The sequence below is a fragment of the Passer montanus genome, unplaced genomic scaffold (assembly GCF_014805655.1).
Source record: "Passer montanus isolate IOZ18808 unplaced genomic scaffold, ASM1480565v1 scaffold143, whole genome shotgun sequence".
Taxonomy (NCBI): Eukaryota; Metazoa; Chordata; class Aves; order Passeriformes; family Passeridae; genus Passer; species Passer montanus.
In genome coordinates this window covers 618,377-644,094 of record NW_024361275.1, presented here as the reverse complement: position 1 = coordinate 644,094, position 25,718 = coordinate 618,377, and the positions used below count along the sequence as shown (strand labels likewise).

The following is a 25,718-nucleotide window of genomic DNA, read 5'->3' as shown; positions in this document are numbered from 1 at the left end:
CTGTGATAAAATGGCAAACCAAGCCCGTTTCCAAGGGAAAGCAGCTTGGGTGGTGGACATATCCTGCAAAAGAGGAATGCGAACACACACCACAAGCTGAGAGGAGGAACGAGCCTTTTCTTCAACTCAGGGACACAAACCCCGCAGCCAGATTTCACCCTGCATGCCCCCCATCAAATAAACCACCACAGTAATAAACCCCAAAGAAACGGCCAGCCCAGGGGCAAGGGAAACTGAGTCACGGGCAGGACCTGCTTGCCTCCACTCCTCCAGGATGCAGGGATGGGGGCAGGCACGGTTGGTGAATGCCGACCCCCGAGAGCACCGGGGAGGGCTGTGCACTCCCGGGGGGTTCCTGAGCCTCGGGGGGACACCCGCTCTGGGGAAGGCACCGCACATCAGTGCGCCACGGGGGGATCCCCATCCGGATGAGACGGGGATCCCCGGCGGGGACCGCGAATCCCGGGCAAGAAGCGGGCGGCGGGCTCGGATCCCTGCCGGTCCCGGGGGGCGGCTCACAGGCAGGAAGCGTCCCGGGGTGGTGGCGGCAGATTGGCAGAGCCCTGCTCCAATGGAGCGGCGGCGGCAGCCCCGGCGGCTTCGCACCGCCTGCGCTACCGGCCCCAGCCAGCCCGGTGCGGGCGCCCCGCTCCCGATCCCGCTCCCGCTCCCGCTCCGCTAGCGCCATGGACACATAGCCGCGGCGCCAGGCAGGAAGGTAGGGAACAGTCCCCCTCCCCAGCCCGCCAGGGGAACCAGGGGCCGCCGCCCCGGCTGGCGGTGAGGGACGCGCGGCTGCGGTCGGGCAGCTCCCGGAGCTGCTTGCTGCCCCGTGGAGAAAGTTGCGCGGGTGTGTGTGGATGTCTGTGTGTCTGTGCCCCCTCGCAAAGCAGCCGCCGGGGGCTCGCCCTCCCGGTCCCTCCCGGCTGCTTGTGAGTTCCCAGTGCGGCTCCCCCTTCTCCGCCCTCCGCGCCTCCGCCTTGCCCGGAGATGCTCGGGGGATTGATGTTCCCGGGCCGGGATGTTTGAGCCCCTTCCCCAGCCTCCACAGGCCACCCCCTACCATTCCCGATTTGGACACCCCTGCTGTCTCTGAAGGGGGTTGTCTGGAGAAAGACTGGAATGCCAGGCAAAGCGTCCCCCTGGCAGGGCCCCCTCTTCTCCTGGGGGGTCCAGGGAAAAGCTGCTCCCAATTAGGAGAGGCGCTGAGAGAGGCGCTTTCCCATGCGCGGGCGCTGGCAGGGCTCTGCCTGCCTTGTCCCTCCTTGCCCCGGGATGCTGTGTCAATCCCAGCTTCTCTGTCCCGTGCCAGCCCTGGGCTGTGCCCACCACCACCCTCACCGGCTGGCTGTGTCACCCACAAGGTCCCCTCCAAGCTCTGCCTCTGGGCTGGTGAAGGCTGTCAGAGGTGTCCACGGGGCTGAGCTTGGCTTGGACACCACTGTCAGCAACCATGACCCCACTGTGATGGGGCCTGAGGGTACCTTGTGCCTGGTCCCCATGGATGGGAAGAAACCCAGCGCTGCAGCAGCTCACAGATGTGTTGCCATGCACACAAAATGGTGTTGGACTGGCTGGCATTGGTGGCATAGCCAGAGCTGAGACCTCTGCGGGCTGCCCAAGCGTCTTGTGTGCCAGGAGGTGACTGCTCCATGTCTGGCTGTTGTGTTTGCAGGAGGAGGTGGTGCCTTTGCACTCACCTGTTTACAGGAGAGCAGGTCGCAGCAAGGTTACGGCGTGTGCAGTGACATGAGGCACATATCATCCCAGCCTGGCACAGGGAAAGGATCTTTACAGGGAGCTGGGAGCTGGTGGAGGACCTCCTGTAGTAGGGACAAGGATGAGCTGTGGCCACAATGCCCCCTCATCACCTACACACCCTCTGCCCCATCAACTTGGCACTTTTTGGGCAGAAACAAAAGGGGCAAGATGTGCTCTCCAGAGAGCTGCAAACCGACCTTGGCAGCCAAAGTGGGACTGGAGGTGGGGAACAAGGTCAAACTGGTGACAGCAGGGCTGTGCTCAGGGCTGGATGTCACCAACAGTGGGTGAATAGGGTATGTGGGGTTCAGCAGGGTGGTGGGGAGGGCTCCCTGGAGGGTGCAGCTAATAGCAGAGCCTGCAGGAAGGTGGAAGAAAAGCAGCTCTGGTCTTGTGCTTCCTATTCCAGGAAGAGGAACCTCAAAGGGAGGGGAAAACTTGACTTGATTATATCTAATAAGCCACTTTTTCCCTGTCCCAGCAAGCTGTCCCAGCGGCGGGGGGAGGAGGATGCTTGGCCAAGTGCAGGCCCTGTTTGTGAAGGATGAATGAATGACTCACGGCGCAGTGAGTCTCCTCGCCGTTTTCATCGTGGCCGCAGCAGCAGTTCCCCTTTGCAGCTGCTGGGCTTATCAGAAGCTGTCATGCTGGGTGGGCACCGAGGTGGCCCACAGCTGCAGCCTGCAGGTGAAGGTGTCCTGCCTCTGCTGCCCTTCTCACCTGGACCATCCTGGTGGGGAAACCCTCGTGGATGGCAACAGTGCACGGCATCCTCACCTGCCATGAACTAGCTGAGCACTCAGTTTAAACCCTTTATTTCCACTCTGCTCTTGTTCAAAGGCAACTCCGGGCTCTTCCTGCTCACACAGGCCTCAACCTCCCTCTGGTTTCCTGCCGAATGCGTTCCTGGAGAGCTTATTCCCCTATGGGTTTGTGCCAACATTGTGCTTTTAGTTCAAGACCTCTTCTCCCTCTCTGGTGTTTACCCTGATATATTTATAGCTTCCTCGTTAGGCTAAGCAAGCCAAAGGATTCTTGCCTCCTCTTCTCCCGCGGGTTTGGCTCTGGAGGAAAACCCCTTGCGAGATGCTTCCCGCGGGAGGGGCAGGTGCCGGCTTGTGTCTCTGCTTTTCTCCCTTTGGAAAATTTCAGCATCTCACACAGCTTGTTTCCCCTCCTCTTGTTTAGACATGAAAGAGGGTGGCTCTGCCCCTGCCGAAGATATGGCCAAGGGCAGAGCTTGGATGGTATGAGAGCTCTTCCCTATAGGCAACACACGGGATCTTCAGCAGCATTTGGGATGCTGATACTGTGCCAGCATAAGGGATTAGCCCTGGGATGTCTGAGTTGGCTTGCTGGATGTTTAGAGAGTTTTTGGTTTTTCTAAGTGTTTCTGTGGTTTCAACAGCATCGCATGTGTGAAAATCACCAAATCTCTCTGGCCAGGGATGCCATGGCCTTACGACCTGAGTTTCTACCAGCAAATCTCTCTGCACCTCCCAGTGATGGTTTTCTTCTCCCATCCATGTTATGAAAGTGGGGAAGGGCAGATGCCTTGCAGTTGTGGTTGAGTCTTCTCCAACAGCAAGGTTCCCATGGACCATTTCCTTGGAAAAAGGAAAATTCCTCTAGAGATTAGTAGCAGGTTTGCAGGGATCAGTGTGTAATTAGGAATTATCTCTCAAGTTTGACTGCTTCCCAGTTTCTGAGTTACCCTGGCATGGCAGTGGGATGAGCTTTGGGCTCTTTTGAAAGGTCACAGCACCTGCAGTCCCTGAAGCATTGCCAAGCTCTCCAGTACACATGGATGGTTGGGCTGGAAGGTGCAATTCCTTCCCTCTAGTGGTACAAATCTGGGACATGGCAGAAAAATGCTTCTCCTACACTCGTGTTTGAGTTGAGGGCATCCAGGAAAAGAGGGACGGGAAATCTGTCAAGACCTGACTTGGCTCTGTCTTACCAGGACTGCTCACTGAGGTCACATTGGTCACATCTGACATGCACAGCTTGGGCTCACTGCAACAGGCATTGGTCATTGCTGAAAAGGCTTTTGAGGAATTTTGGAAGAGCCTGGGCAGGGGAAGATCATGTCCACCTGCTCATGCATGTTTCCTAAAGATGCTTTTGGGGAGGACAAGGAGGCTGGAGGGACCTCAGGAGATCTGACATGGCTGGACATGGGCTGTCCCATGCAGGTGGCGATGGCCTGCATGCAGGCAAGACTGCATTGGCCAGGAGAAGGGAGAAGCTGAAGGCACTTTGGAAATCAGCCTGGGGCTCCCCAGAGGCTGCTCAGCTCTGGTCCTCTGGTCTGTTCCTCTCAGTATAGAGACAGCCAAAATAGAAAGAGCCTAATGAAAATGGTTATGGACCCGCAGAGATTGCCGTATAGGGAGAGGTGGGAAAGTTCAGGGCTCCACCATCTAATGAAATCCTTATGGTGGAAAGAAAATAATTTGGGCATCTTCTGGTTTATTTCACCTCCCCAAGTGGAAACAAGGCATGCCAGCCTTGCTGAGAAGCCAGCACTGATGACACACTGAGGGGAAGAAGGGAAGGAAGAAGCTTCCAGCTTTGGTGGACCATCATCTCTGCAGCTGTCTGGGGAGGGTGTTCTGGCCCATTGATGTTGAGGAATGTTGTGCTCAGCTGTAGCTAAGTGGCATCCCACCTTGGGGAGCTCCAGACTGGGCTTGGAGCTGCTGCTGCCATCCTGCTGGCAGCCTAAGGAGTGTGGATGTCCTCACAGAGGAGCACGTGGGAGGCAGTGGGGCTGGCACAGCACCCCTGGAGCCCCCGGGCTGGCGTGGCTGTGCCTGTCCAGCTGTTTCCTTTGCCTTCCTGTGCTTTCACCATCCCCTTCCTTTGGGACAGAAGGCTTTCATCCTAGCCAGACCAATAGTCCCAAAGGCACATCACCAGTCCCTTTTTGATGAGGGTTGGCATGGGCATCAGTGCCTTTTGAATTCAGCAACATCACGGAAGATGCAGTTCAGCCCTTACCTTCCTGCAAAAATAGATAGGGAGAAACAGAAAGGGCTGTCATGAAGGGTCTTCGTTGTGGTCCAGCCCAGTGCCGTGCCAGTGTTGCGACAGAGCTCACAACAGCTGTGCTGCAACAGCCCTGCAAAAGTCTCCAGGGATGGCCCGGCCCAGTGGCCCAGCGTGGTTTTGCAAAAGCCACTGTCACGCAGGGTGCCCAGGCCAGCTGGCACCTCTCCAGCCTTCCTTACAGGGCCAGGGCCAGCCCCCGGCTGCTGGGGAGGTCTGCAGGAGTCTTTGCTTTCCATGAGTTTTGCCTGAGGCCTCAAGGCTTAGGAGGAGCTGGTGGACCCAACCAGCTATTGCTCCATCCTTGTCTTGCAGGGCCAACACGCAACCCCGGGGGTTCCTCAGTGCTTCGGCTGCTTTTGATTTTTTTTAGCTCCTGCAAGGCTCCCGCTGGGCTGTTTCATGGCCCCCTTGAGGCTGCTCCACCCCATCCTGGCTTTGAGTTTTGCAGCTTCATGGCTGGAGCGTGGCTGTGCCAGGGAAGGCATCCGTTTTCTCTGGCCTCCCTGATCCTGTGCCTAGCTCCATTTCCTCTCTCCAGCTGGGACTGTGCCCACAGTCCTTGCACCCCAGCATACAAAAAACAGTGGACATAGCAAGGAAGATGAGTGCCTCCATTTCCTGTGCTGGGAACACAGGGAGCAGTCAGTGTGAGGGACTGGTCTCTCAGAGTATCTTGTTGACACAGCTCTTGATCTGCTGCACATCCACATTCCTCCTTCCCAGCTTTTTGCAGATATGCACTGGGTTGTCTGGCAGCTCCTGAAGCTGGCTGGTTTGCCCTGAAGAAGCCTTGGAGAGCTCTGAGTTCTCAAGGCACTGAAGCTTGGGGTCAGAGTGGTTCAGGAGGATGATGAGATGCCCAAGCTCAGATGGAGCAGCAGTGGTGCTTACACTGTGCCTGGGATGGATGATGGATAGATGAGCAAGGCAAGGTCTGTGGGGAAGCACCCCTGGGTGCTGCTCTAAGAACGGAATGGTGCTGGGGCAGTGTGTCCTGCTGCATCCCCAAACTATGTCCCCATGAGACATGTCCCCAGCAGGGTGCTTGATGGTGAGCCGTGCATGGAGAACTTTCTTCCTCCAGTGCTTGGAAAGGTCTCTGAGAGATTTTTTCACTTATTTTCCCTACCTAGCAAGGTCAGAGGGACTGTGCAGCAGCATTTAACCCTCCAAGGATATGTGGGGGACTGAAGAAACTGGTGCACCACAACAGGGGACCTCACATTTGCTGCTGGCGACATGGCTGCTGCATCTCCATCAGCAGCAGCATTTCAGGGATGGCAGCAAATGCCTCTCTACCATCCCTCACCACAACCAGAGGAGGGTGGAGCAGAGCCAGAGGCAGCATTTGTGGCCAGCTCTATGAATTTCCAATTACCAGCTCGCCTTGCCACTGTGTGAGAGGTTCCTGCACCTAATTTTTGGTGAAACGATCCATTTTTCTCCGTAATTTAATAGCGTGGGCAGGCTGCTTGCTGTCGGAGAGCCAGCAGCAAGCACGGAGGAGCCTGTGTGCCGGGCTGCTGGCCGTAACCACCTTCCCTGGGCGACGCAGGAATGCTGACCTAATAGAACAGACATTTAAAGAGGAGTTTTGGAGAGCAGCTCAGCTCAGATTCAGCTCATGCACATGGCTGCTGATTGTAGCAGGGCCTCTCCATGCTCCAGCAGGTCCTGGGGGCTGGCATGGCCAGTGGGGGCAACCCTGATGGGAGCCAGGCACCAGGGCACAAGCCATGCCAGCCATCAATTGGCGCAGTAGTTGTTTTATTTTTTGGGAAAAAAAGTTGCTTTGGGGCAGTGGGGGGGGCCATCACAAGTTGTGAACTGAGGCTGGGTTCAGTGCCCGGCTGCGGTTCTCCCAGCCTGGAAAAGCCGTCGTGTTTGCTCTTGACATTTTCCAAATGAGATGTTTTGATTTATTCTTTTTTTTTTTTTTCCAATTTATTTTATTCCCTGCCCCAAGGTAATGTTTGGAAGACAAATTTAGCTCGATTTAACTCAAACCTTTTTTAAAAAGTAAAACCACTGAAAACTAAACAAGGCCTATCATTTAGAACAAAATGTTTTGGTTTTCATTTTCCTTTTGGCATGAAAAACACAAACTTCTTTTTTTTTCATTTTCCTCTTGACCTACAAACAATTTTACTATTTTCTTTTCTCCTCTTTGTTCATTCCGAAGACCACATTGTGCATTGTGGCCAGGGAACAGGCGAGCCCTGGTTTTGTTCCCAGTGGGATGGGGGTCCCAGGGTGGGTGCCTCCCTGTGGAGACCAGAGGAATCTTGCGGAATCAAGCAGGAGCTGCTCTCTCTGCTGCCAACACTGACTCAGCTGGGAGCTCCTTGTGGAAAAGGGAGGCCCCTGGTTGTGGGTCTGTTCCAGCTCTCTCAGGGGGATGTGAACCCCTGGGCAGGGCAGAGCTGTGCTGCGGGTGCTGTGCTCTGCTGCTGGGCATCCCTGCTGAGAAGGGCGAGCTCTGGCATTGCCTTCTCTCCTTGTTTATTCAGGTTTAAAATTAATCTGACCTTCCCCTGCTCAGACTTGTGCAAACACTGCACGTCCGTGGGCAGGGAGCTCCTGCCGGCCTCAGGGGAGCCCTCTCTGTACCCAGCTTGTGGCGTTACTGTCCCCTCTGGATGGGTCCCCACGAGGACCCGGGTGCTGGGGAGTGCTGGGGCTCTCTCCTGGCAAAGGCAGCTCTGGCCGTCCATCAGCACACGGTTAATCCTCTGGTGAGAGCTGCCAGAAGTGCCTGGATCAGGCGTCTCTGAGCTGGACAAGGGGTGGCTGCAATGCTTCCATCCCGGGCAGGAGCCCATGTATGAGACAGCCAGCAATTGTTTCCCCAGCCTTGACCCCCTCCACTCCCCGCCAACACAACCGTGCATCTTCCACCCTTTGCCAAATCCCAGCTCTCCGCTCTGCCCCAGCCTCGCCGGGAGTCAGCCGGGCAGGGAGCAGGGAAGGGCTGATGGGGAGCAGCACCGTCTCCAGACCCGGTGCAGAAGCAAGCACCCGACTCATCCACCACCTGATTTTATTTTATTCCCCTCTCAGTGCCTCGCTGCATACCACAGCCGTGCTTTTTATAGCCCCCAGCTGCAGCCTCGGCGTGCTCCCAGCCAGCTCCCCGCCGCAGCCCTGCTCGCTCCATGCCAGCAGCCCCGGCCAGCGGGGGGATGGACGACATTCCCGGGGTCCCTGTGGCGGTCCAGGGAGCGCCGAGCACGGGCTGCGGAGGAAGGCGGATAATTAAACCCTAACCCGGAGCCACGCTCCCGTGCCGGCGGAGGCGCTTCCAGGGCCGCATTTGTCACCCCCCCCGTGGCGGCCGGCACGTGCCGTGTGACAGCTCGAGGCCGAGCGCTGGTGGCCCTTGCCTCGCTGTCCCCCCCGGTTCCGGGCAGCCCGAGCCACCAGCTCCTTCCATGAGCCAGCTCGCTGTGCCCTGGGAGGGGGTGGTGTGTCAGCGAGAGGGGGACCCCCGCCAGCCGCTCCGCCCCCCGTCGCCCCCCGGCCCCGGGCGGGTTCACAGAAGTTACAGGGAGATTCAGGGAGATTACAGTTCCTGCCCACTCCCCGGGAGCACTTTTACGAGCATCTGGGGCTCGCTGCTGCGTTTCCACTTCTCACATAGCCGCTTCCACAGCTGGGATGCTGCTATGGGATCCGGAGCGAGGAGGAGGAGGAGCAGGAGGAGGAGGAGATGAGGTATGAGGCTGTGCTGCAGGCTGCGTGCCTGGAGCACCCCTTTGCAGGGATGTGGGGTTTGCAGAGCGGGGCCGGCAGGCGGGGAGCGAGCATCCTCGCTGGGAAGCAGCGGGGGGGCCCGGCGCCTGGCTCCCCGGGCTTTCTCCAGACGTGATTTCACCGCTGCGGGGAGGGAGCGCGGCCAAGGGACGAGCCCTGCTCGCCCCGGCGGCACCCGGTTCGCTCGCCGGGGCCTTAGTCATTTGGGCCGTGGCTGGGGATGCGATGTGCCTCGGGTCCCCGTGGGGCAGGGGGGCTTGGAGCGCCTGTACAAGCAAAGGGAGAGGGATGCGGGCGGGGTGGATGGGGAAGGGGGCCCTTCCAGGCTGGCAGCACAAAGTCCCTCCTTACTAGGCTGGCTTATCTGGCAGTGGTGAAGCCAGATGTGCGCCGGGCATCTCCAGCTGAGCAGGTGGGCCGGGATGGAGCCACCCTCACTGAGTTGATGCCTGCAACTGCTTCCCAGCCTCCTGCTGTGACTTTCCAGAGCTGGGCATGGCAGCATGGAGAGAGAGGTGATGCTGTGGAGAGGCAGCATCCTGCTTCAGGGATGGATTTGGGGAGATATCCCAAGGAGAGGGCTTCTCCAGAGGTTTGTGGGGTCCCTGGGAATGGGAGGAGCCCCATGGGACCCTGCCATGCTCCCCTTATTTTGCATGGGCACAGGGTGTTGGGTGCCTGTGAATAATTTGGTCTTTGACCAAAAGACCATCCAGCTTATTTTACTTCCAGCAGGAAGGCAGGGAGAGGCCAACCAGTGGAATACCAGTGGTGCTCCAAGAAGCTGGAGCCTGGCAGCCTTGGCTCCAAGCAGGCAGGGCAGTGGACAAGGGAAAGCAGAGAGCTGCAAGGGTGACAAGGAAGGGATGTGAGTTTTGCAGAATCACAGCTGTAATGTTGACCCAATATGGGTCTCTGTAGAGGGAAACCCTCCCAAATCTGTTCCCTCCTGGAACAATGAGTTTCAGTCCATGAGGGATGGGGTCTCACTGAGAGCACCTCAGCCCTTGGGTGAGCCGCGGGGGCTGTGGGAAGGGGGAGCTGCTCGTGCTGCCGGCCAGCTGCCGAGCATGACGGGAGAGGGGAAAGCCTCGGAGACTCGTTCTGAAACAAGGCTGCCCTTTTCTTCTACTTTACGAGTGCATTTTAATATCCACAAACATCCCGCCCTCCCCGGGCTGCTGCCAGCAGAGCCTGCATCGCCTGCGCTTGGCCTGCCGAGAAACCCCGGCCAAACCCTGGGCCCCAGCGCAGGGGAGAGGATTACTTTTCCCCCCTCTTTTTTTTTTTTTTTTTTGTAAGATATGTTTTCTATAGCTCTAATTGGACGGGCTTGAGCCCCGGCCAAGGCAAACACACCTGGGGGAGCCTCACTTTACAGACCCCATCTGCTGTGTCAGGGGCTCTGCTCCCCACACAGCCACTGCCTGGCCCCTTTATAGGGGAGGGGGCTGCTGGGGTTGGGGGGGTAGGACCGCTCCCACTCCAAACCACTGAGCAGCCTCCGTGGAGGAGGAGAACCCAACGAGGCGGCGCAGGGAGATGGTGCAGAGGCAGCGGGGGCACCCGGCTGAGCCCTGTCCCACAGCAAGATTCCAGCCCGGCGTGGAGCTGAGGTATCTCTCCCCTGCCAGTGCTGCTGTGGTGGCACAGGGCTCTCTGCCCACCAGGGTGGGATGCTGTGGGTGGGAGGTGCAGCAGGTACCAGCAATGTTTTGCCTTCCTGGGGTGAAGAGCAGCATGTTCATCAAGGGGTTGCAGTTCCCAAAATCTGTGTGTGCCTGGGGAGGGAGGATGTGGGGGTTCCCCAGCATGTTGGGTTGTGTTTCGGGCTACAGGACCATCTACCCAGTGAAACCTATTTAGGGGCTGTTCTGGACAGCAGACAAAGGACATCAGCATGCCAGGCTGCTCCAATGGCTTGCATTGACATCCAAATCCACACTGGACTGAGCTTTAGGTACTTCTTCCTGCAACTGTTGGCTTTTTGTGGGGCTTCTTAGCTGGGCTCTTCCCCTTCCAGTTGTTTCAGGATCTTCCTCCTGAAGTGCTCCCATTACCAGCAGGCAAAACAGTGCTGGCACCCTTATGCCAGGGTCTCATGGGCTTCACCTTGTATCTGTACTTAGCCAAAGCCAAGCGAGCTGTTGGGGGTCTCTGGTTCACCTCCAGGGTGCATACCCTGACAGCACGATGTGTGCCAAGGAGCAGCAGCACACTCAGGTGGCACCCAGCACGTGGCCCATCCTGGAGTACATTTTTTCCTCCCTTCCTCTTACCATCTAACAGGGCACAGTGCTGTGCCCCCACTCCATCCTCGGGGGTGTGTCAGCACACCATCCCTTCCTTCTCCACCTGCCCTGCAGTCACGCAGCAGCGCCGAAGAGGCATCACCGCTGCAGAAAGCGCTCCTGGTGCTCCAGGTGCTCCTCCCAGGAGGAGCTCTGGCACCCACGGCACTCTCTCCCCTCTGCCTGGTGCTAGGGGGATGCTGCCTGCAAAGGGCAGTACTGTGTTTTCTTGGGGTGCGTTGCCACACACACCCCCCAGTGCACCCAAGGACGTCGCGCTAGTGCTGCTGACTTGGAGCAATAACAAGTGAAGTGGCAGCTTAAAATAGAAAGGTAGAGTCCAGCCTCACCCAGGCCTGCTGTCTCACTTCAGGTGAATGGGATGAGCTGTGGGGAATTATCCAGGCTGGAATGTGCCTCTCTTCCCCTCTGGCCAGGCCAGAGGATCTCCCTGTGCATGGGGGGAGCTTTGGGGCACAGCCGGAGCTGTGGCAGTGCACAGGGCAGTTCAAGCATTTCATGAAGAATTTTAGAGCTGTCCTGGCCTCCAGTCAGAGCAGGCTGCAACGGGAACATTTCGAAATTATTTTGGATGAGGAAAATTCCACGGGCAGCCCCCCTCCAGAGAAAGCTTGGGATGGCTGAAATGTTTGGAGTGAGAGGCTGCTTGCTTTTGTTTACTCTGAACTATAACATTGGAGGGGGGGAATCCAAATGAAAAAAGAGAGACAATAGGAGCCTGTAAACAGAGCTGGCCCCGAGTGGGGCTGGGGCTTCTCTCCAGCACTGGGGAAGGAGATGTGTCAGCACACTCACTGCATGGCCCTGCTTTCCCCCTCTTGGATACAATCACACTTAATCTTTCAGAACTTGGCTGGGTTTTTTTCCCCTAGCAAAAAATGAGCCGGACGGTGTTTTTCCAACCTTCTCAACTTAGGCAAGGCTCAGCCCCCATCCCCTGGCCCTGTACTACAGCCTCCATGTTTTCCCCCTCTTTCCACTTTTTTGCCACGTTTCCATCTCCTTTTGGCTTGGGCACTGCCATCTGATTGGCTTGGGAAGCAGTGTGGTGTGGGGGCATGGATGCTGCCCTCAGTGAGGTGTTTTCCCAGCCTCTGTTCCTTCCATGTGCCTCGCAACCAGCTGCCACCCCTGAGCCACCTCCACGTGGCAAATCTGATGACCTTAGAGATCTGTTCCAACCTTAATTTTTCAATGATTCTATGAAAGCACATAGGGTTGACTTCAAGCTTGGAGAAGACAAGTCATGGTTATCCCACCAGGTGAAGGAGACTGGCACCATTACCCCCACATCATACATTGCTGGGGGCCTGCAGTTTCCATCCCCCTGCCCCTCTGCCACAGGCACACTGCTGGTGGTGTACAGGAGGTTAACGGGACGCCCTTTCCTAGTGGCTTTATTTGGGCCACCCCTTGCTGATGGCTTTATATGGCTGCCCAGGTGGTCCTTAATGACTCCTGAAATCCTTCTCTTGCCCAAAAGGGATTTTGTTTTGCAAAAGGAGTGACAGCAAATTGCTAGCTGGGGGAGCATTTGTGTAAGGTGAGCTGTTTGTTTTGGCCCTGCTGCGTTTTGGCTGACCCATGCGCCTTCGTGCCTCAGGGATGGAGCTGAGCCTGATGGCTCTTGGGCTCTGGCCAGCTTTGGAGCAGGGGGAGGAGAGGGAAGGGGGAGCATCGCCTATGGGGGATGCTGTGGGGCCCTGGAGTTCCCAGCCCCAGGCTGGAGTTCATGAGGAGCATCAGAGGGAGCTGGGTGTGCCTGGGGTATTCACAGGTATGTACATGTATGTCTGTCCGTCCCCTGCATTTATGGATGCATGCACTCTTGTTTCAGCTCCAGGGCCAGCTTATGGGGGAATTTTGTTCTGGGAGGTGCAGATGGTCCTGGGGGAGCAGGCTGCAGGCTGGTGCCCGGCTGCTCTGCCGTACTGGAGGCTGCATGCTCACTTAATTCTCTGCCAGGCTGGGCTGAGCCCAGGAGCAGAAAAATGTCCCAAATCCCAAAATGTTCCTGGGACAGGAAAAGCCTTTCCCACCCTGCTGTAATCACAGGGTGGCCCAGCTCTCCGCTGGCAGGTCCCACCCCTGTCCCCAGATCCAGCACTGTGCCCATCCCTGTCCTGTAACCTTGTGCCAAGGACAGTGGGGATGCAGCACCCCCTCCCACCAACTTCCATGCCTCCACCCTAAAAATAATCTCCAAGCTGTAAAGAAACCCACCAGCACTGCAGCTACAGCGCTGGTAGATGTCTTTACAGCCGGGAGATTATTTTTAGGAATGTCTCTGGCACGTGGCTTTGGAGAGAGGAGTGTGGGGATGGGGATGGAGAGGGGGGCGCCCCTTCTCTCCCCCCTCGGAATGCAAGCGCTGCCAGCTGGCACAGTGTCAGGGCTGCTGGCTGCTAACAGAGCCCTCGCTGTTTTGGCCCTTGCCGATGCCTCCAGTTACAGCCGGGAGCCAGAGACTTCTTCCTGCAGGATGGAGCAGAGGAGAGCGGAAATCAGGGCGTTGGGGTGAGAGTTTCCCGGCTGGGGTAGGAGCAGAGCCTGACCTCCATGGTGCTGCTGGCGTGCTGAGGTGTGCAGGGGTCCCAGGCACCAGCCCCAAGCACCAGGAACTGCTGGCAGCTGCCGGCTCCACAGAGGAGAGAGGTGACCCTTGGGTTATGGAGGGGTTTGGGCTTGGCTCTGGACACCAGTGGGGCTGGGGTCAGCTGGGTATCACCAAGGGGTTGGTCTGGTTTGGATGGAGATGTGCATTGTATCTGGCTGTGGAGATAACTGGTTCCCTGGACAACTTTGGGGTTGTCACTGTGCTTGGGCTGAGCTGGGGTTAACCTTAAGCCAGGGTTGCATTTGGTTTAGCCCCTCATCTGAACTGTGTAACCTCATGACTGGGCTGTGCTGAGGTTAACCCTATGTTTGAGCTGAGCTGTGGGTCAACTCCACTCCTGAGCTGTGCCGATTTTAACCCCCCATTAGCATGGCATGACCACATGTTTGACCTGTGCTAGATCCAGCCTCACATTTTGGCTGAGCTGGGTTTAGCCCCACTCCTGAGCTGGGTTGAGTTTGACCACACATTTAGACTGCACTGGGTTTAATTGTCCTGGGCTGGGTGGAATGTAATTCTCCTTCTGGGCTGTGGGGCATAATCTAATATTTGAGTTGCCCTGAGTTAAGCCCTGCATTAGGACTGTACTGGGTTTAGTCCTATGTTCAGACTGCGCACAGGTCTTATTGGACTGCACTGGCCTCAGAGGGAAAGATTCCAACTGGTTTTACTGGTTTAACTGGGCTAATTCCATTGCACTCAGTATTTGGGTTGCCCTGAGTTAAGCCCTGCATCAGGAATGTACTGAGTTTAGTCCTATCAGACTGTACACAGGTCTTATGAGACTGCACTGGCCTCAGAGGGAAAGACTCCAACTGGTTTTACTGGTTTAACTGGGCTAATTCCATTGCACTGGGATGGCAGTGGCTGCAGCTGTGCATGTGTGTGTTCTGGCACAGCCCAGCATGCATGGTACCCCCCTACCACAGCAGGCATGGGGGACCATGCACCCTACTGAAGTGGTGCAGAGGAAAACAGCCCTTTTTGAGGTCCCCAAGGCACTGGGGTGGCAGATGGGGACAGTGCTCAGAGCATCACCCCCACGGTGCCCAGGGTGGGCAAGGTATTGCCTCAGTACCTGCTGGTAGTCCTGGAGATTGTGCATGGCCCTGGTGGCCCTGGTGGGGGGCATGGTTCCCTCCAGCACCCACTGCTGGGTTTCTCTGAGCACCCAGTGAGGGTGCCAGCAGCATTTGGTGGTGGCTGTTGCAGGGAACCATCCAGCAGTGGGGTTGATGCTCCCCTCACGGGCACATGTTCATGCAGTGATGGTGGAAGTCAACAGTACTGCAGGGATGGGTGATTCCAGGGCCCTGGGCAGATCAGCAGCCACAGGGATGTGCTCAGACCATGCCATGGCTCCTCAGAGCACGCATGGTGCTTCTGCAGGCCTGTCAGGTGCATGGGGATTAGCAAGGCACAGCTCCAGAGGCACATTTCCCTGAAGGGAAACAAGGAGAGGGAAATTCCTGCAGTATTCTGCATTTCAGCATAGGACATTCTTCCTACAGCAATCACTGGCAGACAGGAGAGTTTGTAGCACAGGGCCAGGGATGGTTCCCCAGCTCAGGGGATGCTCAGAGTGGTGCCATCTCTGGGACATTAAAGCCAGCTTTGGGCCTCTGCCCATTGCTTTTTGCAGGTGGGTGACTCCCACCAAGGCCTGGCACAGGGTAGGCAGAGCTGCCAAGTGCTCTTGGGTTATGTGCCATATCTCTGCCACAGCAATGCTGCCCCTGACCACCCTAGGGAGAGGTTAAGAGGCACCCCAGCTTTCTGTGCTCAGTGGGGAGCATCCCAAGTCTTCACACTGCCATCTGCAGCCTTGAGGCACAGTGTCATCTGCTTCTGTCCCTGTCCCCATCACCCCGGCTCTGCGTGCAGCCCATTTGCTTTGAAGAGCAACTTCAAATGAAGGAAAAAAAAAAAGGAAAAAAAAACCCAACAAAAACCTAACAAAACAAAACCCTGTGTCTTTCAAAGCACTGAACACAATGGAAAGTTGGCTTCCCCCAGGAATCTCTGCTGGGCTGTGCCAGGCCACGGCAAGGCATGGCACAGATCAGTTGTGCTGAAGGAACTGTCACACCCGACGTAGGCATTAGTGCCGGTGCACATGGCCACGGTTTTGAGGGAAGTTTTGGCTTACAGCACTTCAGTTTGCATGCAGGATGGGGCTTGTGTGAGGATTTCTCCCCAGCACTGCTCAAAAACTTTTGCATGAGCTCAAATGGTGACCAGCAGAACAGCAGGATCAGGGAGGTATGGAGAGTGAAATTTTACATTTCTGGCTCACACCCACGGGTGCCAGAGGCTGCCTGGTCACCCTGGCCATGCCAGTGACAAGAGCATCCCGTGCTGAGGGAGCAGAGTCCAGCAGTGCTGCCCTTCCCCAGGACCAAACCACAGCCCCGGGCTGAGCTGGGTCCCTCTACCCTGGCTGTGGCAATGGGATGTCACCCAGCCCCAGGCTGGCGGCAGGCGTCTCTCTGGCCAGGATTAGCATGAAGGGAGGAAGAAAAGCTCTGATTGTTCCCTCTGTCCCGGCTCGGCTCCAGGACCACTGTGCCGGGACTCTGTGTCCCCAGAATGTGTCACTGCTGGTGCAAGCATCAAGGCATGTTTTCTCTGCCTGTGTGCCCATCTGTGGGGGTGTGGAGCCACCGAGGAAGGTAGGCCTGGCCACTCACACGCTTGTGTTCATTTTCCCTTGGCCAGGGAGTTTGGTGGCAGAAAATAAGGGGATCCTTTCTGGCCAGGCTGTCTTGTAGCACCTGGCCCCCTGCCCTGCTTCTGCACCTAGGGCAGACGAGGGCTCTGGGTCTTCTCTGGCTCTGTGGCTCTTTCTTCTTTTGTTTTTGGCCTTTGGGCAGGCAAGAAAGAGCTTGCTCCTTCTCTCTGCAGTGATTCTGTGTCCCCAGGGCTAGTTTTTGGCAGTGCTCATGTGGGTCATTTACTGAGTCAGCATGTCTGGAGGGGCTCGGGGCTGCCTTCTCACACTGTGCTGGCAGGGGTGCCCCTCTGAGGGAGCTGGCAGGGAGCTCTTGGGGTGCTGGGCTGAGGATTTGGGAGCTCTGGGAGGACCCTGGGACAAAGGGTGATGAAGGGTGGAAGATGAGGACTGACCATCAGGATGAGCAGTCTTAGGGTTAGGTTTAGGGTTAGAGTTAGGGACCACTATGGTTGGGGTCAAGGTGAGTGGTCCCTAACCAGACTAGGGTCATTACGGAGATGGGCTGGATACCCTCTGCAGTCTTTGAATGAAAAACCAGGGTGGTCATGAGAAGAAATGATTTTATTTTTAAGCTATTTTTCTCTCTGTATATTAACACAGTCTCCCTTCTTCCTGACACACACACATACACCCACTCCCCTTCCTCCTCCCCCCAGAACTATTCCTTCACTCTAGACCACGTGTTTTTTGGAGTTATTTTTGGTTCCTGCTTTTAAGAAAAAATACACTCATTTTTGTCTTCTTCTTTTTTTTTTTTCCATCACCAAAATATTTTACTTTCAAGCCAAATGTTCCCAGTTACTTACCAGCATAGTTTTGGCAGAGACTTTTCGACTGATATTTCTTGAGAACATTTCTAGGGTGGTTTAGGTAGGAAAAGCTTATGACAGTCTCATGAAATTATTTACATTTGGGGCTTGTGTTTGAGGCTGCCTGGCATGCTCAGCGCGGGGTTGATGTGGGGTGCCGCACGCCTTCCCCCCTGCAGCAGATTGCCTTGTAGCTCTTGCTTCCTTCGCCAGGCGGTTTGGTCTGTGGCCATGGGCAGTCGGCCACAGGAGGGGAGCTGGCTGCTGCTCTGGGGTGCCTGTGCTGGGCTGGAGCATCCCTCCCTCCACTCCCTCAGCTGTGCAGCCCAGGGGGACACAGATTTATGCCTGCAGATTTATGCCTGCTCTTGGGGCTGGCAGGGAGCTTGCTGCCTTATGTGCCCTCAGCCCCTGCCTGCAGTCGGGAGCAGAGCCCCGCAGTGTGGGTGTAAATAAACAGGCCTGTCCAGTTGTGAGGGGTGGGCAGGGGAGTCTTCTAGGGAGAAATCATTCATTTCTGACTGACAGAGACTGTGTGGCACTCCTGGTAGGGATGGTGTGATGCTGCCCTGGGGTGCTGCTTGCTGGCACAGACAGATGGACAGGGTGACACTGGCTGATATGTCCTGCTAATGCAGGACTCTGCAGGAGGGTCTGGATGCTGTAGGGTAGTGCTGGCTGGCACAGAAAGAGTGCTGGATGGGGTGGGTATTGTGGAGCACTGCTGGCTGTGATGGACAGGGTGACAGTGGTAGGGCAGGACAGGGCAACACTGGCTGTGTTGGCCAGGATGGCACTGGCTGATGTGCCCACAGTGGTGTAGGTTGGGATGGAAAGGGCACCCATCCCTGACCCTGCATCCCCTGTCCCTCTCACTGGTGATCACTGAGTGTCAGGAAGGAAATTCAGTGCTATTCTCCCACAAATGGAGACTTACCTGGACCAGCCTCACAGTGGGTGCAGGCAGGGGCAGTGATGTGAGACTTGCTACAACCTGAGCTGCCACATCCTTGCTCTCCCTGGCTGTGTGAGGCTGTTTAGATCTGATTGCTGTCACCTGCCATGTAAATACAGGCCGGAATTGCTCCTTGGTCCCTTCCCACCCCAGCTGCACATGCACAGGTCTCTGGACCACCCTGGGGTTGGGAGCCAGCCAAGGCTCCCAGCACAGGATTGCGATGGCAAAGAACCCTTAATCCCCCCAACCCACACAGCCCTAAGCTCCTGGTCAGTGTTTGCCCCCTGTGTCCCTGCTCCAGGCATGGGAACTGCTCAGCAGCCAGGAAGCAGCTGTGACTGTGGCACAGACACTGCCAGATGTCCCAGCTGGGGTCCTGGGATTCACTCCCTGTTCTGTCCCCAGCAGGATGGGATGAGATGAGAGGGAGATGCAGGAGCCAAGGCCCTGCAGGAATACTGTGGGCTGTGGACTGTAACAGCTGCCCCATTGCAGGGAATAACACTCTCTCCTCCCCTTGTCTGCCTCCTCCAGATGCACAGTTCCATCCCAGGCCTGGGCAGGGTGATGGTGTTCCTCGCAGCAGCCCTGGCATCAGCCTCCTTTGCAATCCCTGAAGACTGGGGAGAGGAAGGTAAGACCCCCACCAAGCACCCCCATACAGCACCCCTCCCCATGTCCCAGGCAAGAGGACCCTGAGGGCACCCCATATCCCCCAGACAGGAACAGACCTACCAGGGCTGCATCATACAGTGATGGCCAAGCTGTGTTTCTGCTCGTTGCCCAGCCCCAGCTGGGACGAGTCCTTGCTAGTCCCCTGTGGTGGTACTGCATGAAGCCAGACCCCATTGCCAGTGCCCACTGTGGGATGCAGCCCCAGGGGCTCCCCACCTGCCCCCTCAGGCCTGGCGTGGGATGGTGTGGAGTGCTAACACCCCTCTGGGGATGTGTGTCCCTCCAGGCGTGCAGTATGGACAGCTGGGGACAGACGTGACCCTGCCATGCCCTGGCGTCCGTGCCAGGTAAGACTTTTCCGTGCGCATCAAGGGATCTCTCCGGTGGGATGGTTCATAGGGCGGGCCCGTCCTCTCACGCAGCCTGCCTGGCGTCTCCTCCTCAGCTCGCCCGTGCGATGGAGGCGAGCAGGCGCCGCGGCGCTGCCAGAGGGCTCAGCCATCCAGCAGGGATCCCTGGTGCTGCCGAGCGCCAGCCCGGCCTCCGCGGGAACGTACAGCTGCCATGGCGAGGACGGCGGCCTGCTGCACACCGTGTCCCTGCGGCTGGGCCGTGAGTAGCGAGCCTGTGCGCTGGGGGAGGCTGGGGCCCGCAGCCTGCCAGGGGATTGCCAAAAGGGGGCTTGGTGCTGACCCTGTGTGCTGGATGGGCTGTGGGGTGCGGGACTGCTCGCTGACTGCTGTTTCCCCCGGACCCCAGACCTGCCGGGAGTTCCCTTTGTGTCCTGCAGAGCATCTGACTATGAGAATTTCTCTTGCTCCTGGACCTCGAGTGTGGAGACCTTCCTTCCCACCAGATACATCACCACATACAGGTGAAGTATCCCCACAGGGCATGGAATGGGCTTGTTGTGGTATGAGCTCTGGGTCACAGCCAAGGATAAACACCGAATCCATCTGGCCATCCCACACATGCCCTGGGTTCACCTCCCGCCCCAAGAACCGTGCTGCACCCCAGAGCAGGTCCTGTTTTGGGGTGAGCAGAGCACCAAGCCTTTGCTTGCTCTCAGTGGGGGTCTCAGCAGCACTGGGGGGCTGTCAGCTCCCTGCTGATAGCTCTGCCAGGACCAGAGGGGCAATAAAAGAGAAGCAGGTCATCTGCAAGCCTCCACACTCCGACATGCTTTGGGATGAAAGGAGCCCTGACAGCATTGCTGCTTCTAATTATCCCTGCAAGCCAAATTAGCAGGCGGCTTTGAAGTCCAATAGAGCTCATAAAGCACAGCCCTGCTGAAAGCTGCAGGAGCCGAAGGCTTGGTGGGGAGGGGGCTGAGTGGAGCATCAGGGGCTCCACAGGGAGGGGGGGTGGAAGCATGGGATTTGGCAGGCTTTAGGGGGAGGGTGAAGCCAGGCTCTGGGGAGCTGCTTTTATCAGTGTTTTTGCTTCTGTGTGATGAAATCCCAGGCAGGGAAGGGTGTCCCATTTCTTTTCCCTGGGATTGCCAGCTCCTGCTGCCAGGCTGTTCACTAGAAGAGCTGGACATGGTTGTAGCTCTTTCCCCCATGCTGTCACATGTGTATGTCAGCGTGGGAGTGTGGGGCTGCTTTGCAGTGGGGACTCCTGTCCCTCCTCTGGGTCATGGTGGGGTTCACTTTCTGCTGCCCCCTCATCCTCATCATCTGCTTTTCCATCTGTCTCCATGGCAGGAAGAAATCCCTAACAGGCGAAGAAAAGCGGAGGTAGGACTGACTCCCACCCTGCTCCTGCTCCCTAGGGACTGGCCCCCATCCCAAAGGCTCTGCTGCTGTCTTCAGCAGGGACCCCAAAGCAAGAGCTGGGGGTCCTTATCAGGGAGCCAGCTACTTCCCAGCTACCCTGGGAGTCTGGGAGAAGGCTTTGCCTCAGGGAGAAGGGTTTGTCTCAGGGAGAAGAGTTTGCCTCAGGGACTTTCCCAGGCAGAGTGTGGGGCTGGGGTGAGGGTCCCTTCTGTCATGCTCAGAGGGATATGCCAGACTCAGGAAGGATGAGTGCAGCTGAGCCTGAGGGGCTGCCTCTTCCACCAGGGTCTTGGCATGAGGGTCTTCCATGGCACCTCCTTGGCAGCATTTGGAAACTCTGCATGGTGGGTGGGTAGGACATGTCACCAGCCTGCCTCCCTGTCTGCAGGAACAAGAACGGGCACGTGGGGCTGTGCCTGCAGGATCCGTCCCGCCCCGGCACCTGCACTGTCCACAGGTCAGAGTTCTGGAGCTCCTACCGCCTGAACATCACTGAGGTGAACCCCCTGGGCTACAGCTACCGCCTTCTTGATGTCACCATGCAGGCCATCAGTGAGTCCCTTCCGTCCATCCATCTGTCTCTCCCACTCTTTGTCCATCCCTGGGCAGTTACCTGTAGGGGGGCACCCCACACCCCCGAGCACAGCAGTGCAGGTGACAAGGGCTTCCTGTCCTTTCCCACACAGTTAAGCCAGACCCTCCAGAGGGCTTGGTGGTGGAGCCTGTCCCCCTGGCCCCCAGGCGACTCCATGTGAGCTGGAAGTACCCTTCCTCCTGGCCAAAGGAGCCCCACTTCCAGCTGAGGTTCCGGCTCCAGTACCGACCCGTCATCCACCGCTCCTGGTCCGTGGTAAGTGTGCAAAGAGAGGCAGGGCCAGCCCAGGAGCAGGGTGTGCATGGGGCCAGGGAAAGGAGCCCCTGCCTGCCCCACAGCTCACCTCCCCTCTGCCTGGCACAGGTAGAGACGGTGAACCTGTCTGAGGTTATCACGGATGCCTTCGCTGGGCTGGAGCACGTGGTCCAAGTCAGTGCCAAGGATTTCCTGGATGCGGGGAATTGGAGCGAGTGGAGTGCTGAGGCCCGGGCAACACCAGTCAGAGGTGAGAGAGGGACAGGCTGCAGCCCTCAACAGCCTACCACATTGTGTCATCCCTTCCCAAAGTCTCTCCAGAACTCTGAGCTTCCTCTCTTCAGTCCCTTCCCCATGGCACTCATTCCCCCAAATATGAACCAGAGTGAGTCTCAGCTCCAGGGACACTTAAGGCTGGGAGGCAGAGCTGCAGGAGGACAGAACTCCCCAGATCTCCCAGCCCATGTCAGTCTGCAGCTGTGCTGATGCCATTTGGGGATTGCCCCCCACAGGCTTGGGACAGACAGGGGCTTCCAAAGCACCATTAGCAGCTCACTGGCACCCTTGGGCTGGTGGGACCTCTGGGGCACAAAGATACCCTTCGACACTCCTCTCTGTGGGTCCCTGGGGTGCTGCATATGCTTTTGGTCAGTGTTTCTGTCCCTTCTGTCCTTCCAGACCTGGCCTCCACAGCAAGTGAAGAAACCACTACAGATGCCAGACTGGAGAGCCTGGCTGAGGAGCCCTCCCAGGCTCCCAACCCTGAGCCCATCAGTGAGTAGAGCTAGGGTGGTGGGCAGGAGGGCCATGTGTGTTGCTCAGAGCAATGGGAAGGGTCTCTTGCCCCAAGCCCATGTGTGGCTGGGCTGCTGGAGTGTCCAGGAGCTTGCCATAGGGTCCTCTGGGTGCTGGGGACTGTGACATCCCTCAGCTGTGGCACTTTCTCTGTCCCAGATCGCAGTGACCCCTTGGAGAAGATGGCCGTCCTGGTGTCCCTTGGGATCTTTGCCTTCTTCATCCTGGCTGCTGTTCTTGTCATCACCATCCTCATCTGGTAGGCTGGGTTTGGAGGAGGAGGGGCTTTGTGATTGCTGTCCCCATCCTATCCTGAACCCCCAGCATGGAGTGCCCTGTGATCTCCCAGCCCTGTTCTGGGGTCCCTTCCAAAACACACTTAATGCCCTGTGGGGTGGTTTATGCTCCCCTTGCCCCTGTGCCACACCAGTGCCTCTTCCCAGCACGCCCATTACTGCCTGGGTTCTTTCTAATGACCCCAGATCCAAGGGACCTTTCTCTGAATCCCCTCAAGATGATGTTCCTTCTAATACCTTCCCAAAGGCTCCTGCTGGAGAGTCTCACACTCCAGAGTCAGCACAGACATCGCTCCATTTGCCTTCACTCCCTAGGAGTCCTGTCCCCAGTTCCCCTCTCACCCCCCCACCATGGGAACTCCCTGCCATGCTCTGGTTCTGCTGTCAGTCCCTGTTCCCATCCCAGTCCTGTTCCATCTGGTGACCAGTTCCTGCTGTAGCCCTGGAGCTGACCCACTGGAGAGGTTAAGCTCAGCTGGGCACAGCTGGGCACAGCTGGATGGAAACACAGCAGGATCACTGGGAATCTGGGCAATCCTGATGCTCAGGGAGGCTGCTTGGGATCTTCAGACTTCATTGCTCTCATCCCCAGGCTCCGGGTGAGGAAACATGGCAAGGACAAGACCAAACCCAGCTTTTTGGTTGCTGCCACCCACTTGAAGGCACTGCCAAGTGAGTGGGGGTGTAGGGTGGGGAATGGGGAGGAATGTGGGGCAGGGAATGCAGAGCATGGGGCAGGTCAGTGTCTCCAGTGTCCCCCTTGATGCCCTGTTCTCTCTCTTAGCAGAAGCTCAGATCCTGTAGTGAGCCCTGGCCGATCCCTGCTCCCTGCACCTGCTTGCCCACGCGTGGGACTTGATGCCACTGCTGGCCCCCAAGGACCCCACGCCTCCCGGGTCACCCCACAGCTGTGGACATTGCCGGAGCCCCCAACACCCTGGGGTTGCAGGATGGATCCTAAGGAGAGAGGCTCTGCTCTCAGGAGCGTTGGACTGCCTGAGCCCACCAGAAGCCAGCTGGAGTCACTTCAGGCTCAGGGTGACAGGCCAGCTCCACCTCTGAGCGCTGCTAAACAAATGGGGATAAGACTCTGAGCCAGCCCCACTTCACTGCCTAGTGTTGAGGGGGACCGTGGGTGTAGGCTCCCAGGGGTGCTGGGCATCAGTGCCAGACCAAGGGGTGCTGATCCCTGCCTGTCACCCCCCACCAGCCGCCAGCAGGCAGCACAGAACACCCCCTGCCCCTCCCCTCTGCCCCAATCCCCCGTGCTGTGGCTGGACGGAGCAGAGATGCCAATAAAGGGGATATGCCAATGCTATCATTGGCACTGTCCAGGCAAAACCCCTTTGCAGATGATGCTGGGCCAAGGGAGGGGTGAGTGCCAGCTTGGGAATGGTGCACAGGAGGTGCACAGGCAGCAGGGCTGCCTCCCAAACTGTTCAGCCCTCTCCCCAGGTGCATGGAGAGAGCTGAAATGGCTGAGAGAGACCCAAGTGCCAGAAGAGGATGCAGACAGGCAGATGTGTGGGACATCTCCCCTGCCCTCACCAGCAAGACAGCTGAGACAGGACCCTCTGCACAGCCCCCCTTGCTCTGCATGTGGCCCCCTGGCTGCACCTCGACCCGGCCCCTCTAATGGCTTCCATGTGTTGGCACCTCCAGAGCCCGGTGCTCAGTGCCAGCAGCCCAACGAGATCCAGATGGAGCTGGTGGAAATTCAGACAGCGGCAACGCGTGGAGCACGGGGAGCAGAGCCAGTGCAGGGTGGGGACCCACCTGGGTCCTGGGGCTGCCCGTGGACCCACGATGCAGAGGGAGCCTGGACTGGGGCAACCACAAAGGCTCCTTGTGTGGACTGGGTTGGAGGGAGCTGGGTAGGCTGTGTCTTTTGCAATGTGTTGTGTGCCCACAGGCTCTGCTGCTCTTACTGGGTGCCCTGGTTGTGGGGTCATGAGGGCTGTTCATGCTTGGTTCTGTGGGGTTGCAGCCCCTCACTGTCCCCATGAGCACAGACACACTGAGTGAGAGAGGTGGGGGTCAGCCCTCCATCTGCAGTGTGCTGCTGGCATGGCAGTATCCCTGGGCCACAGCAGAGCTCTCCACAGGGCAGGTCACCAAGCAGGGGAGGTGTAAGGAGCCAGATCTTGCCTGGACTTGCAGGCCCAGCAGCCACATCACCTCTCCCAGATGCATCCCATAGCTTGACAGCTCCAGCTGTATCACACTGCCATCATCCCCTGTGCTCTGGTCCCCAGCACCCAACCCAACCAACACACATTCTGATGTGTCACACAGTCACCCTTGTCATGTCATGGTCACCCTTGTCTCTGCTCAGTCCCCAGCATGGCATGGGCAGCCTTCACCATTGGAAACCTCCTCTTATCACCACCAGGTCCCACTCCTCTGCCACCATGGAAGGGATCAAGGCAGTGGTTGTCCAGAGATGCTGTGGAACAGAGGTGATGTGCATCCCATAGCTGTGGCTCCAGTATTGGCAAACAACTTAGTAATTTCCCAGCATCTGGTGCTGGTTTAGTGACTGATGCCTGCTTCAGTGGAGCAGCACAGCAGCCAGAAAATGGGAGACAGCAGCTCTGGCCCCTGAATTCTGCCTGCTTTTAAACTCCAGAATGTCCATGCATGCTCCAAATAGAAGTTTGTTGCTGCTGTCTGGGGAACCCATAGATCTGTTGTCCCTGTGTGCCAAGCCCTGTGTCCCCTTCCTTAGCTGGGGCTTGCCTGGCCAGGCAATAAGGAGACCCAATTCGGGGAACCAGGGCAGCTTGAGGGCAGGAGAGGCACATCTGGTCCTCATCACTGCATCCTGGAGGATGGCCCTGGAGGGTGACTCCTTTCTTCTCTGATGTAAGGAGTCATGACCTGCCATCCATGTGGCAGCTGGAGATACCAGGAGGAGGCAGGGGGTCTGCATGCCACCACAAAGGCCTGCCTGCCTGCACTGCAGCTTCCTGCTGGGATGCCCCATGGCTCAGCTCCCTGCCCAGCAGCCTGTAAATCTGACACACAAGCCTTGGGGACTCAAAGGAATCAGCAAATTCTGTGCTTTGGGGAATAAAGATGCCTGGTGCTGGGGGCTGCCCTCCCTGTTGCCAAAGGGGAAGATGCACTGGTGCTGGACGTGGGCAAACAGGGCTCTCCAGTGCACTGAGGAGATGCAAGGGGAGGGCTGGGGTGAGCAGCAATCTGGAATAAAGGAGAGGGATCCAGATGCCAAAATCAACTTTGTCTTCAAGCTGTGGAGAAGAAAAACAGGAAGGGACCATGAGACCAGTCCCAGTGCCGGCACCTCCCTGTCCCACTGTGGG

General features: G+C 57.5%; 1 protein-coding gene across 5 annotated transcripts; it reads left to right on the top strand.

Annotated features, from left to right (window-relative positions):
• Positions 1–578: 578 nt before the first annotated feature.
• On the top strand, positions 579–23,733 carry IL11RA (interleukin 11 receptor subunit alpha). 5 transcript variants are annotated; one of them, XM_039700750.1, is made up of 13 exons: positions 579–718; positions 18,533–18,632; positions 18,960–19,020; positions 19,119–19,285; positions 19,433–19,547; positions 20,380–20,412; positions 20,840–21,003; positions 21,138–21,301; positions 21,410–21,551; positions 21,980–22,075; positions 22,256–22,355; positions 22,985–23,064; positions 23,177–23,733. In XM_039700750.1, the coding sequence occupies exons 2-13, from the start codon at positions 18,533–18,535 to the stop codon at positions 23,194–23,196; spliced, it is 1,242 nt and encodes a 413-aa protein (XP_039556684.1). In that variant the 5' UTR covers positions 579–718; the 3' UTR covers positions 23,197–23,733. The 5 variants fall into 5 exon arrangements, with proteins under 5 accessions (XP_039556684.1, XP_039556686.1, XP_039556685.1 ...); XM_039700752.1 differs by lacking the exon at positions 579–718 and adding an exon at positions 10,141–10,184; XM_039700751.1 differs by lacking the exon at positions 579–718 and adding an exon at positions 13,404–13,535.
• The last annotated feature ends 1,985 nt before the right edge of the window (positions 23,734–25,718 follow it).

What these genes read in the sequence shown, in the direction of transcription:
- IL11RA (XM_039700750.1), top strand. Translation starts at nt 18,533, where the DNA reads ATGCACAGTTCCATCCCAGGCCTGGGCAGGGTGATGGTGTTCCTCGCA. An exon ending in CGTGTCCCTGCGGCTGGGCC is followed by an intron (nt 19,286 to 19,432) that starts GTGAGTAGCGAG and finishes CCCGGACCCCAG; the next exon opens with ACCTGCCGGGAGTTCCCTTT. An exon ending in CCGGGCAACACCAGTCAGAG is followed by an intron (nt 21,552 to 21,979) that starts GTGAGAGAGGGA and finishes CTGTCCTTCCAG; the next exon opens with ACCTGGCCTCCACAGCAAGT.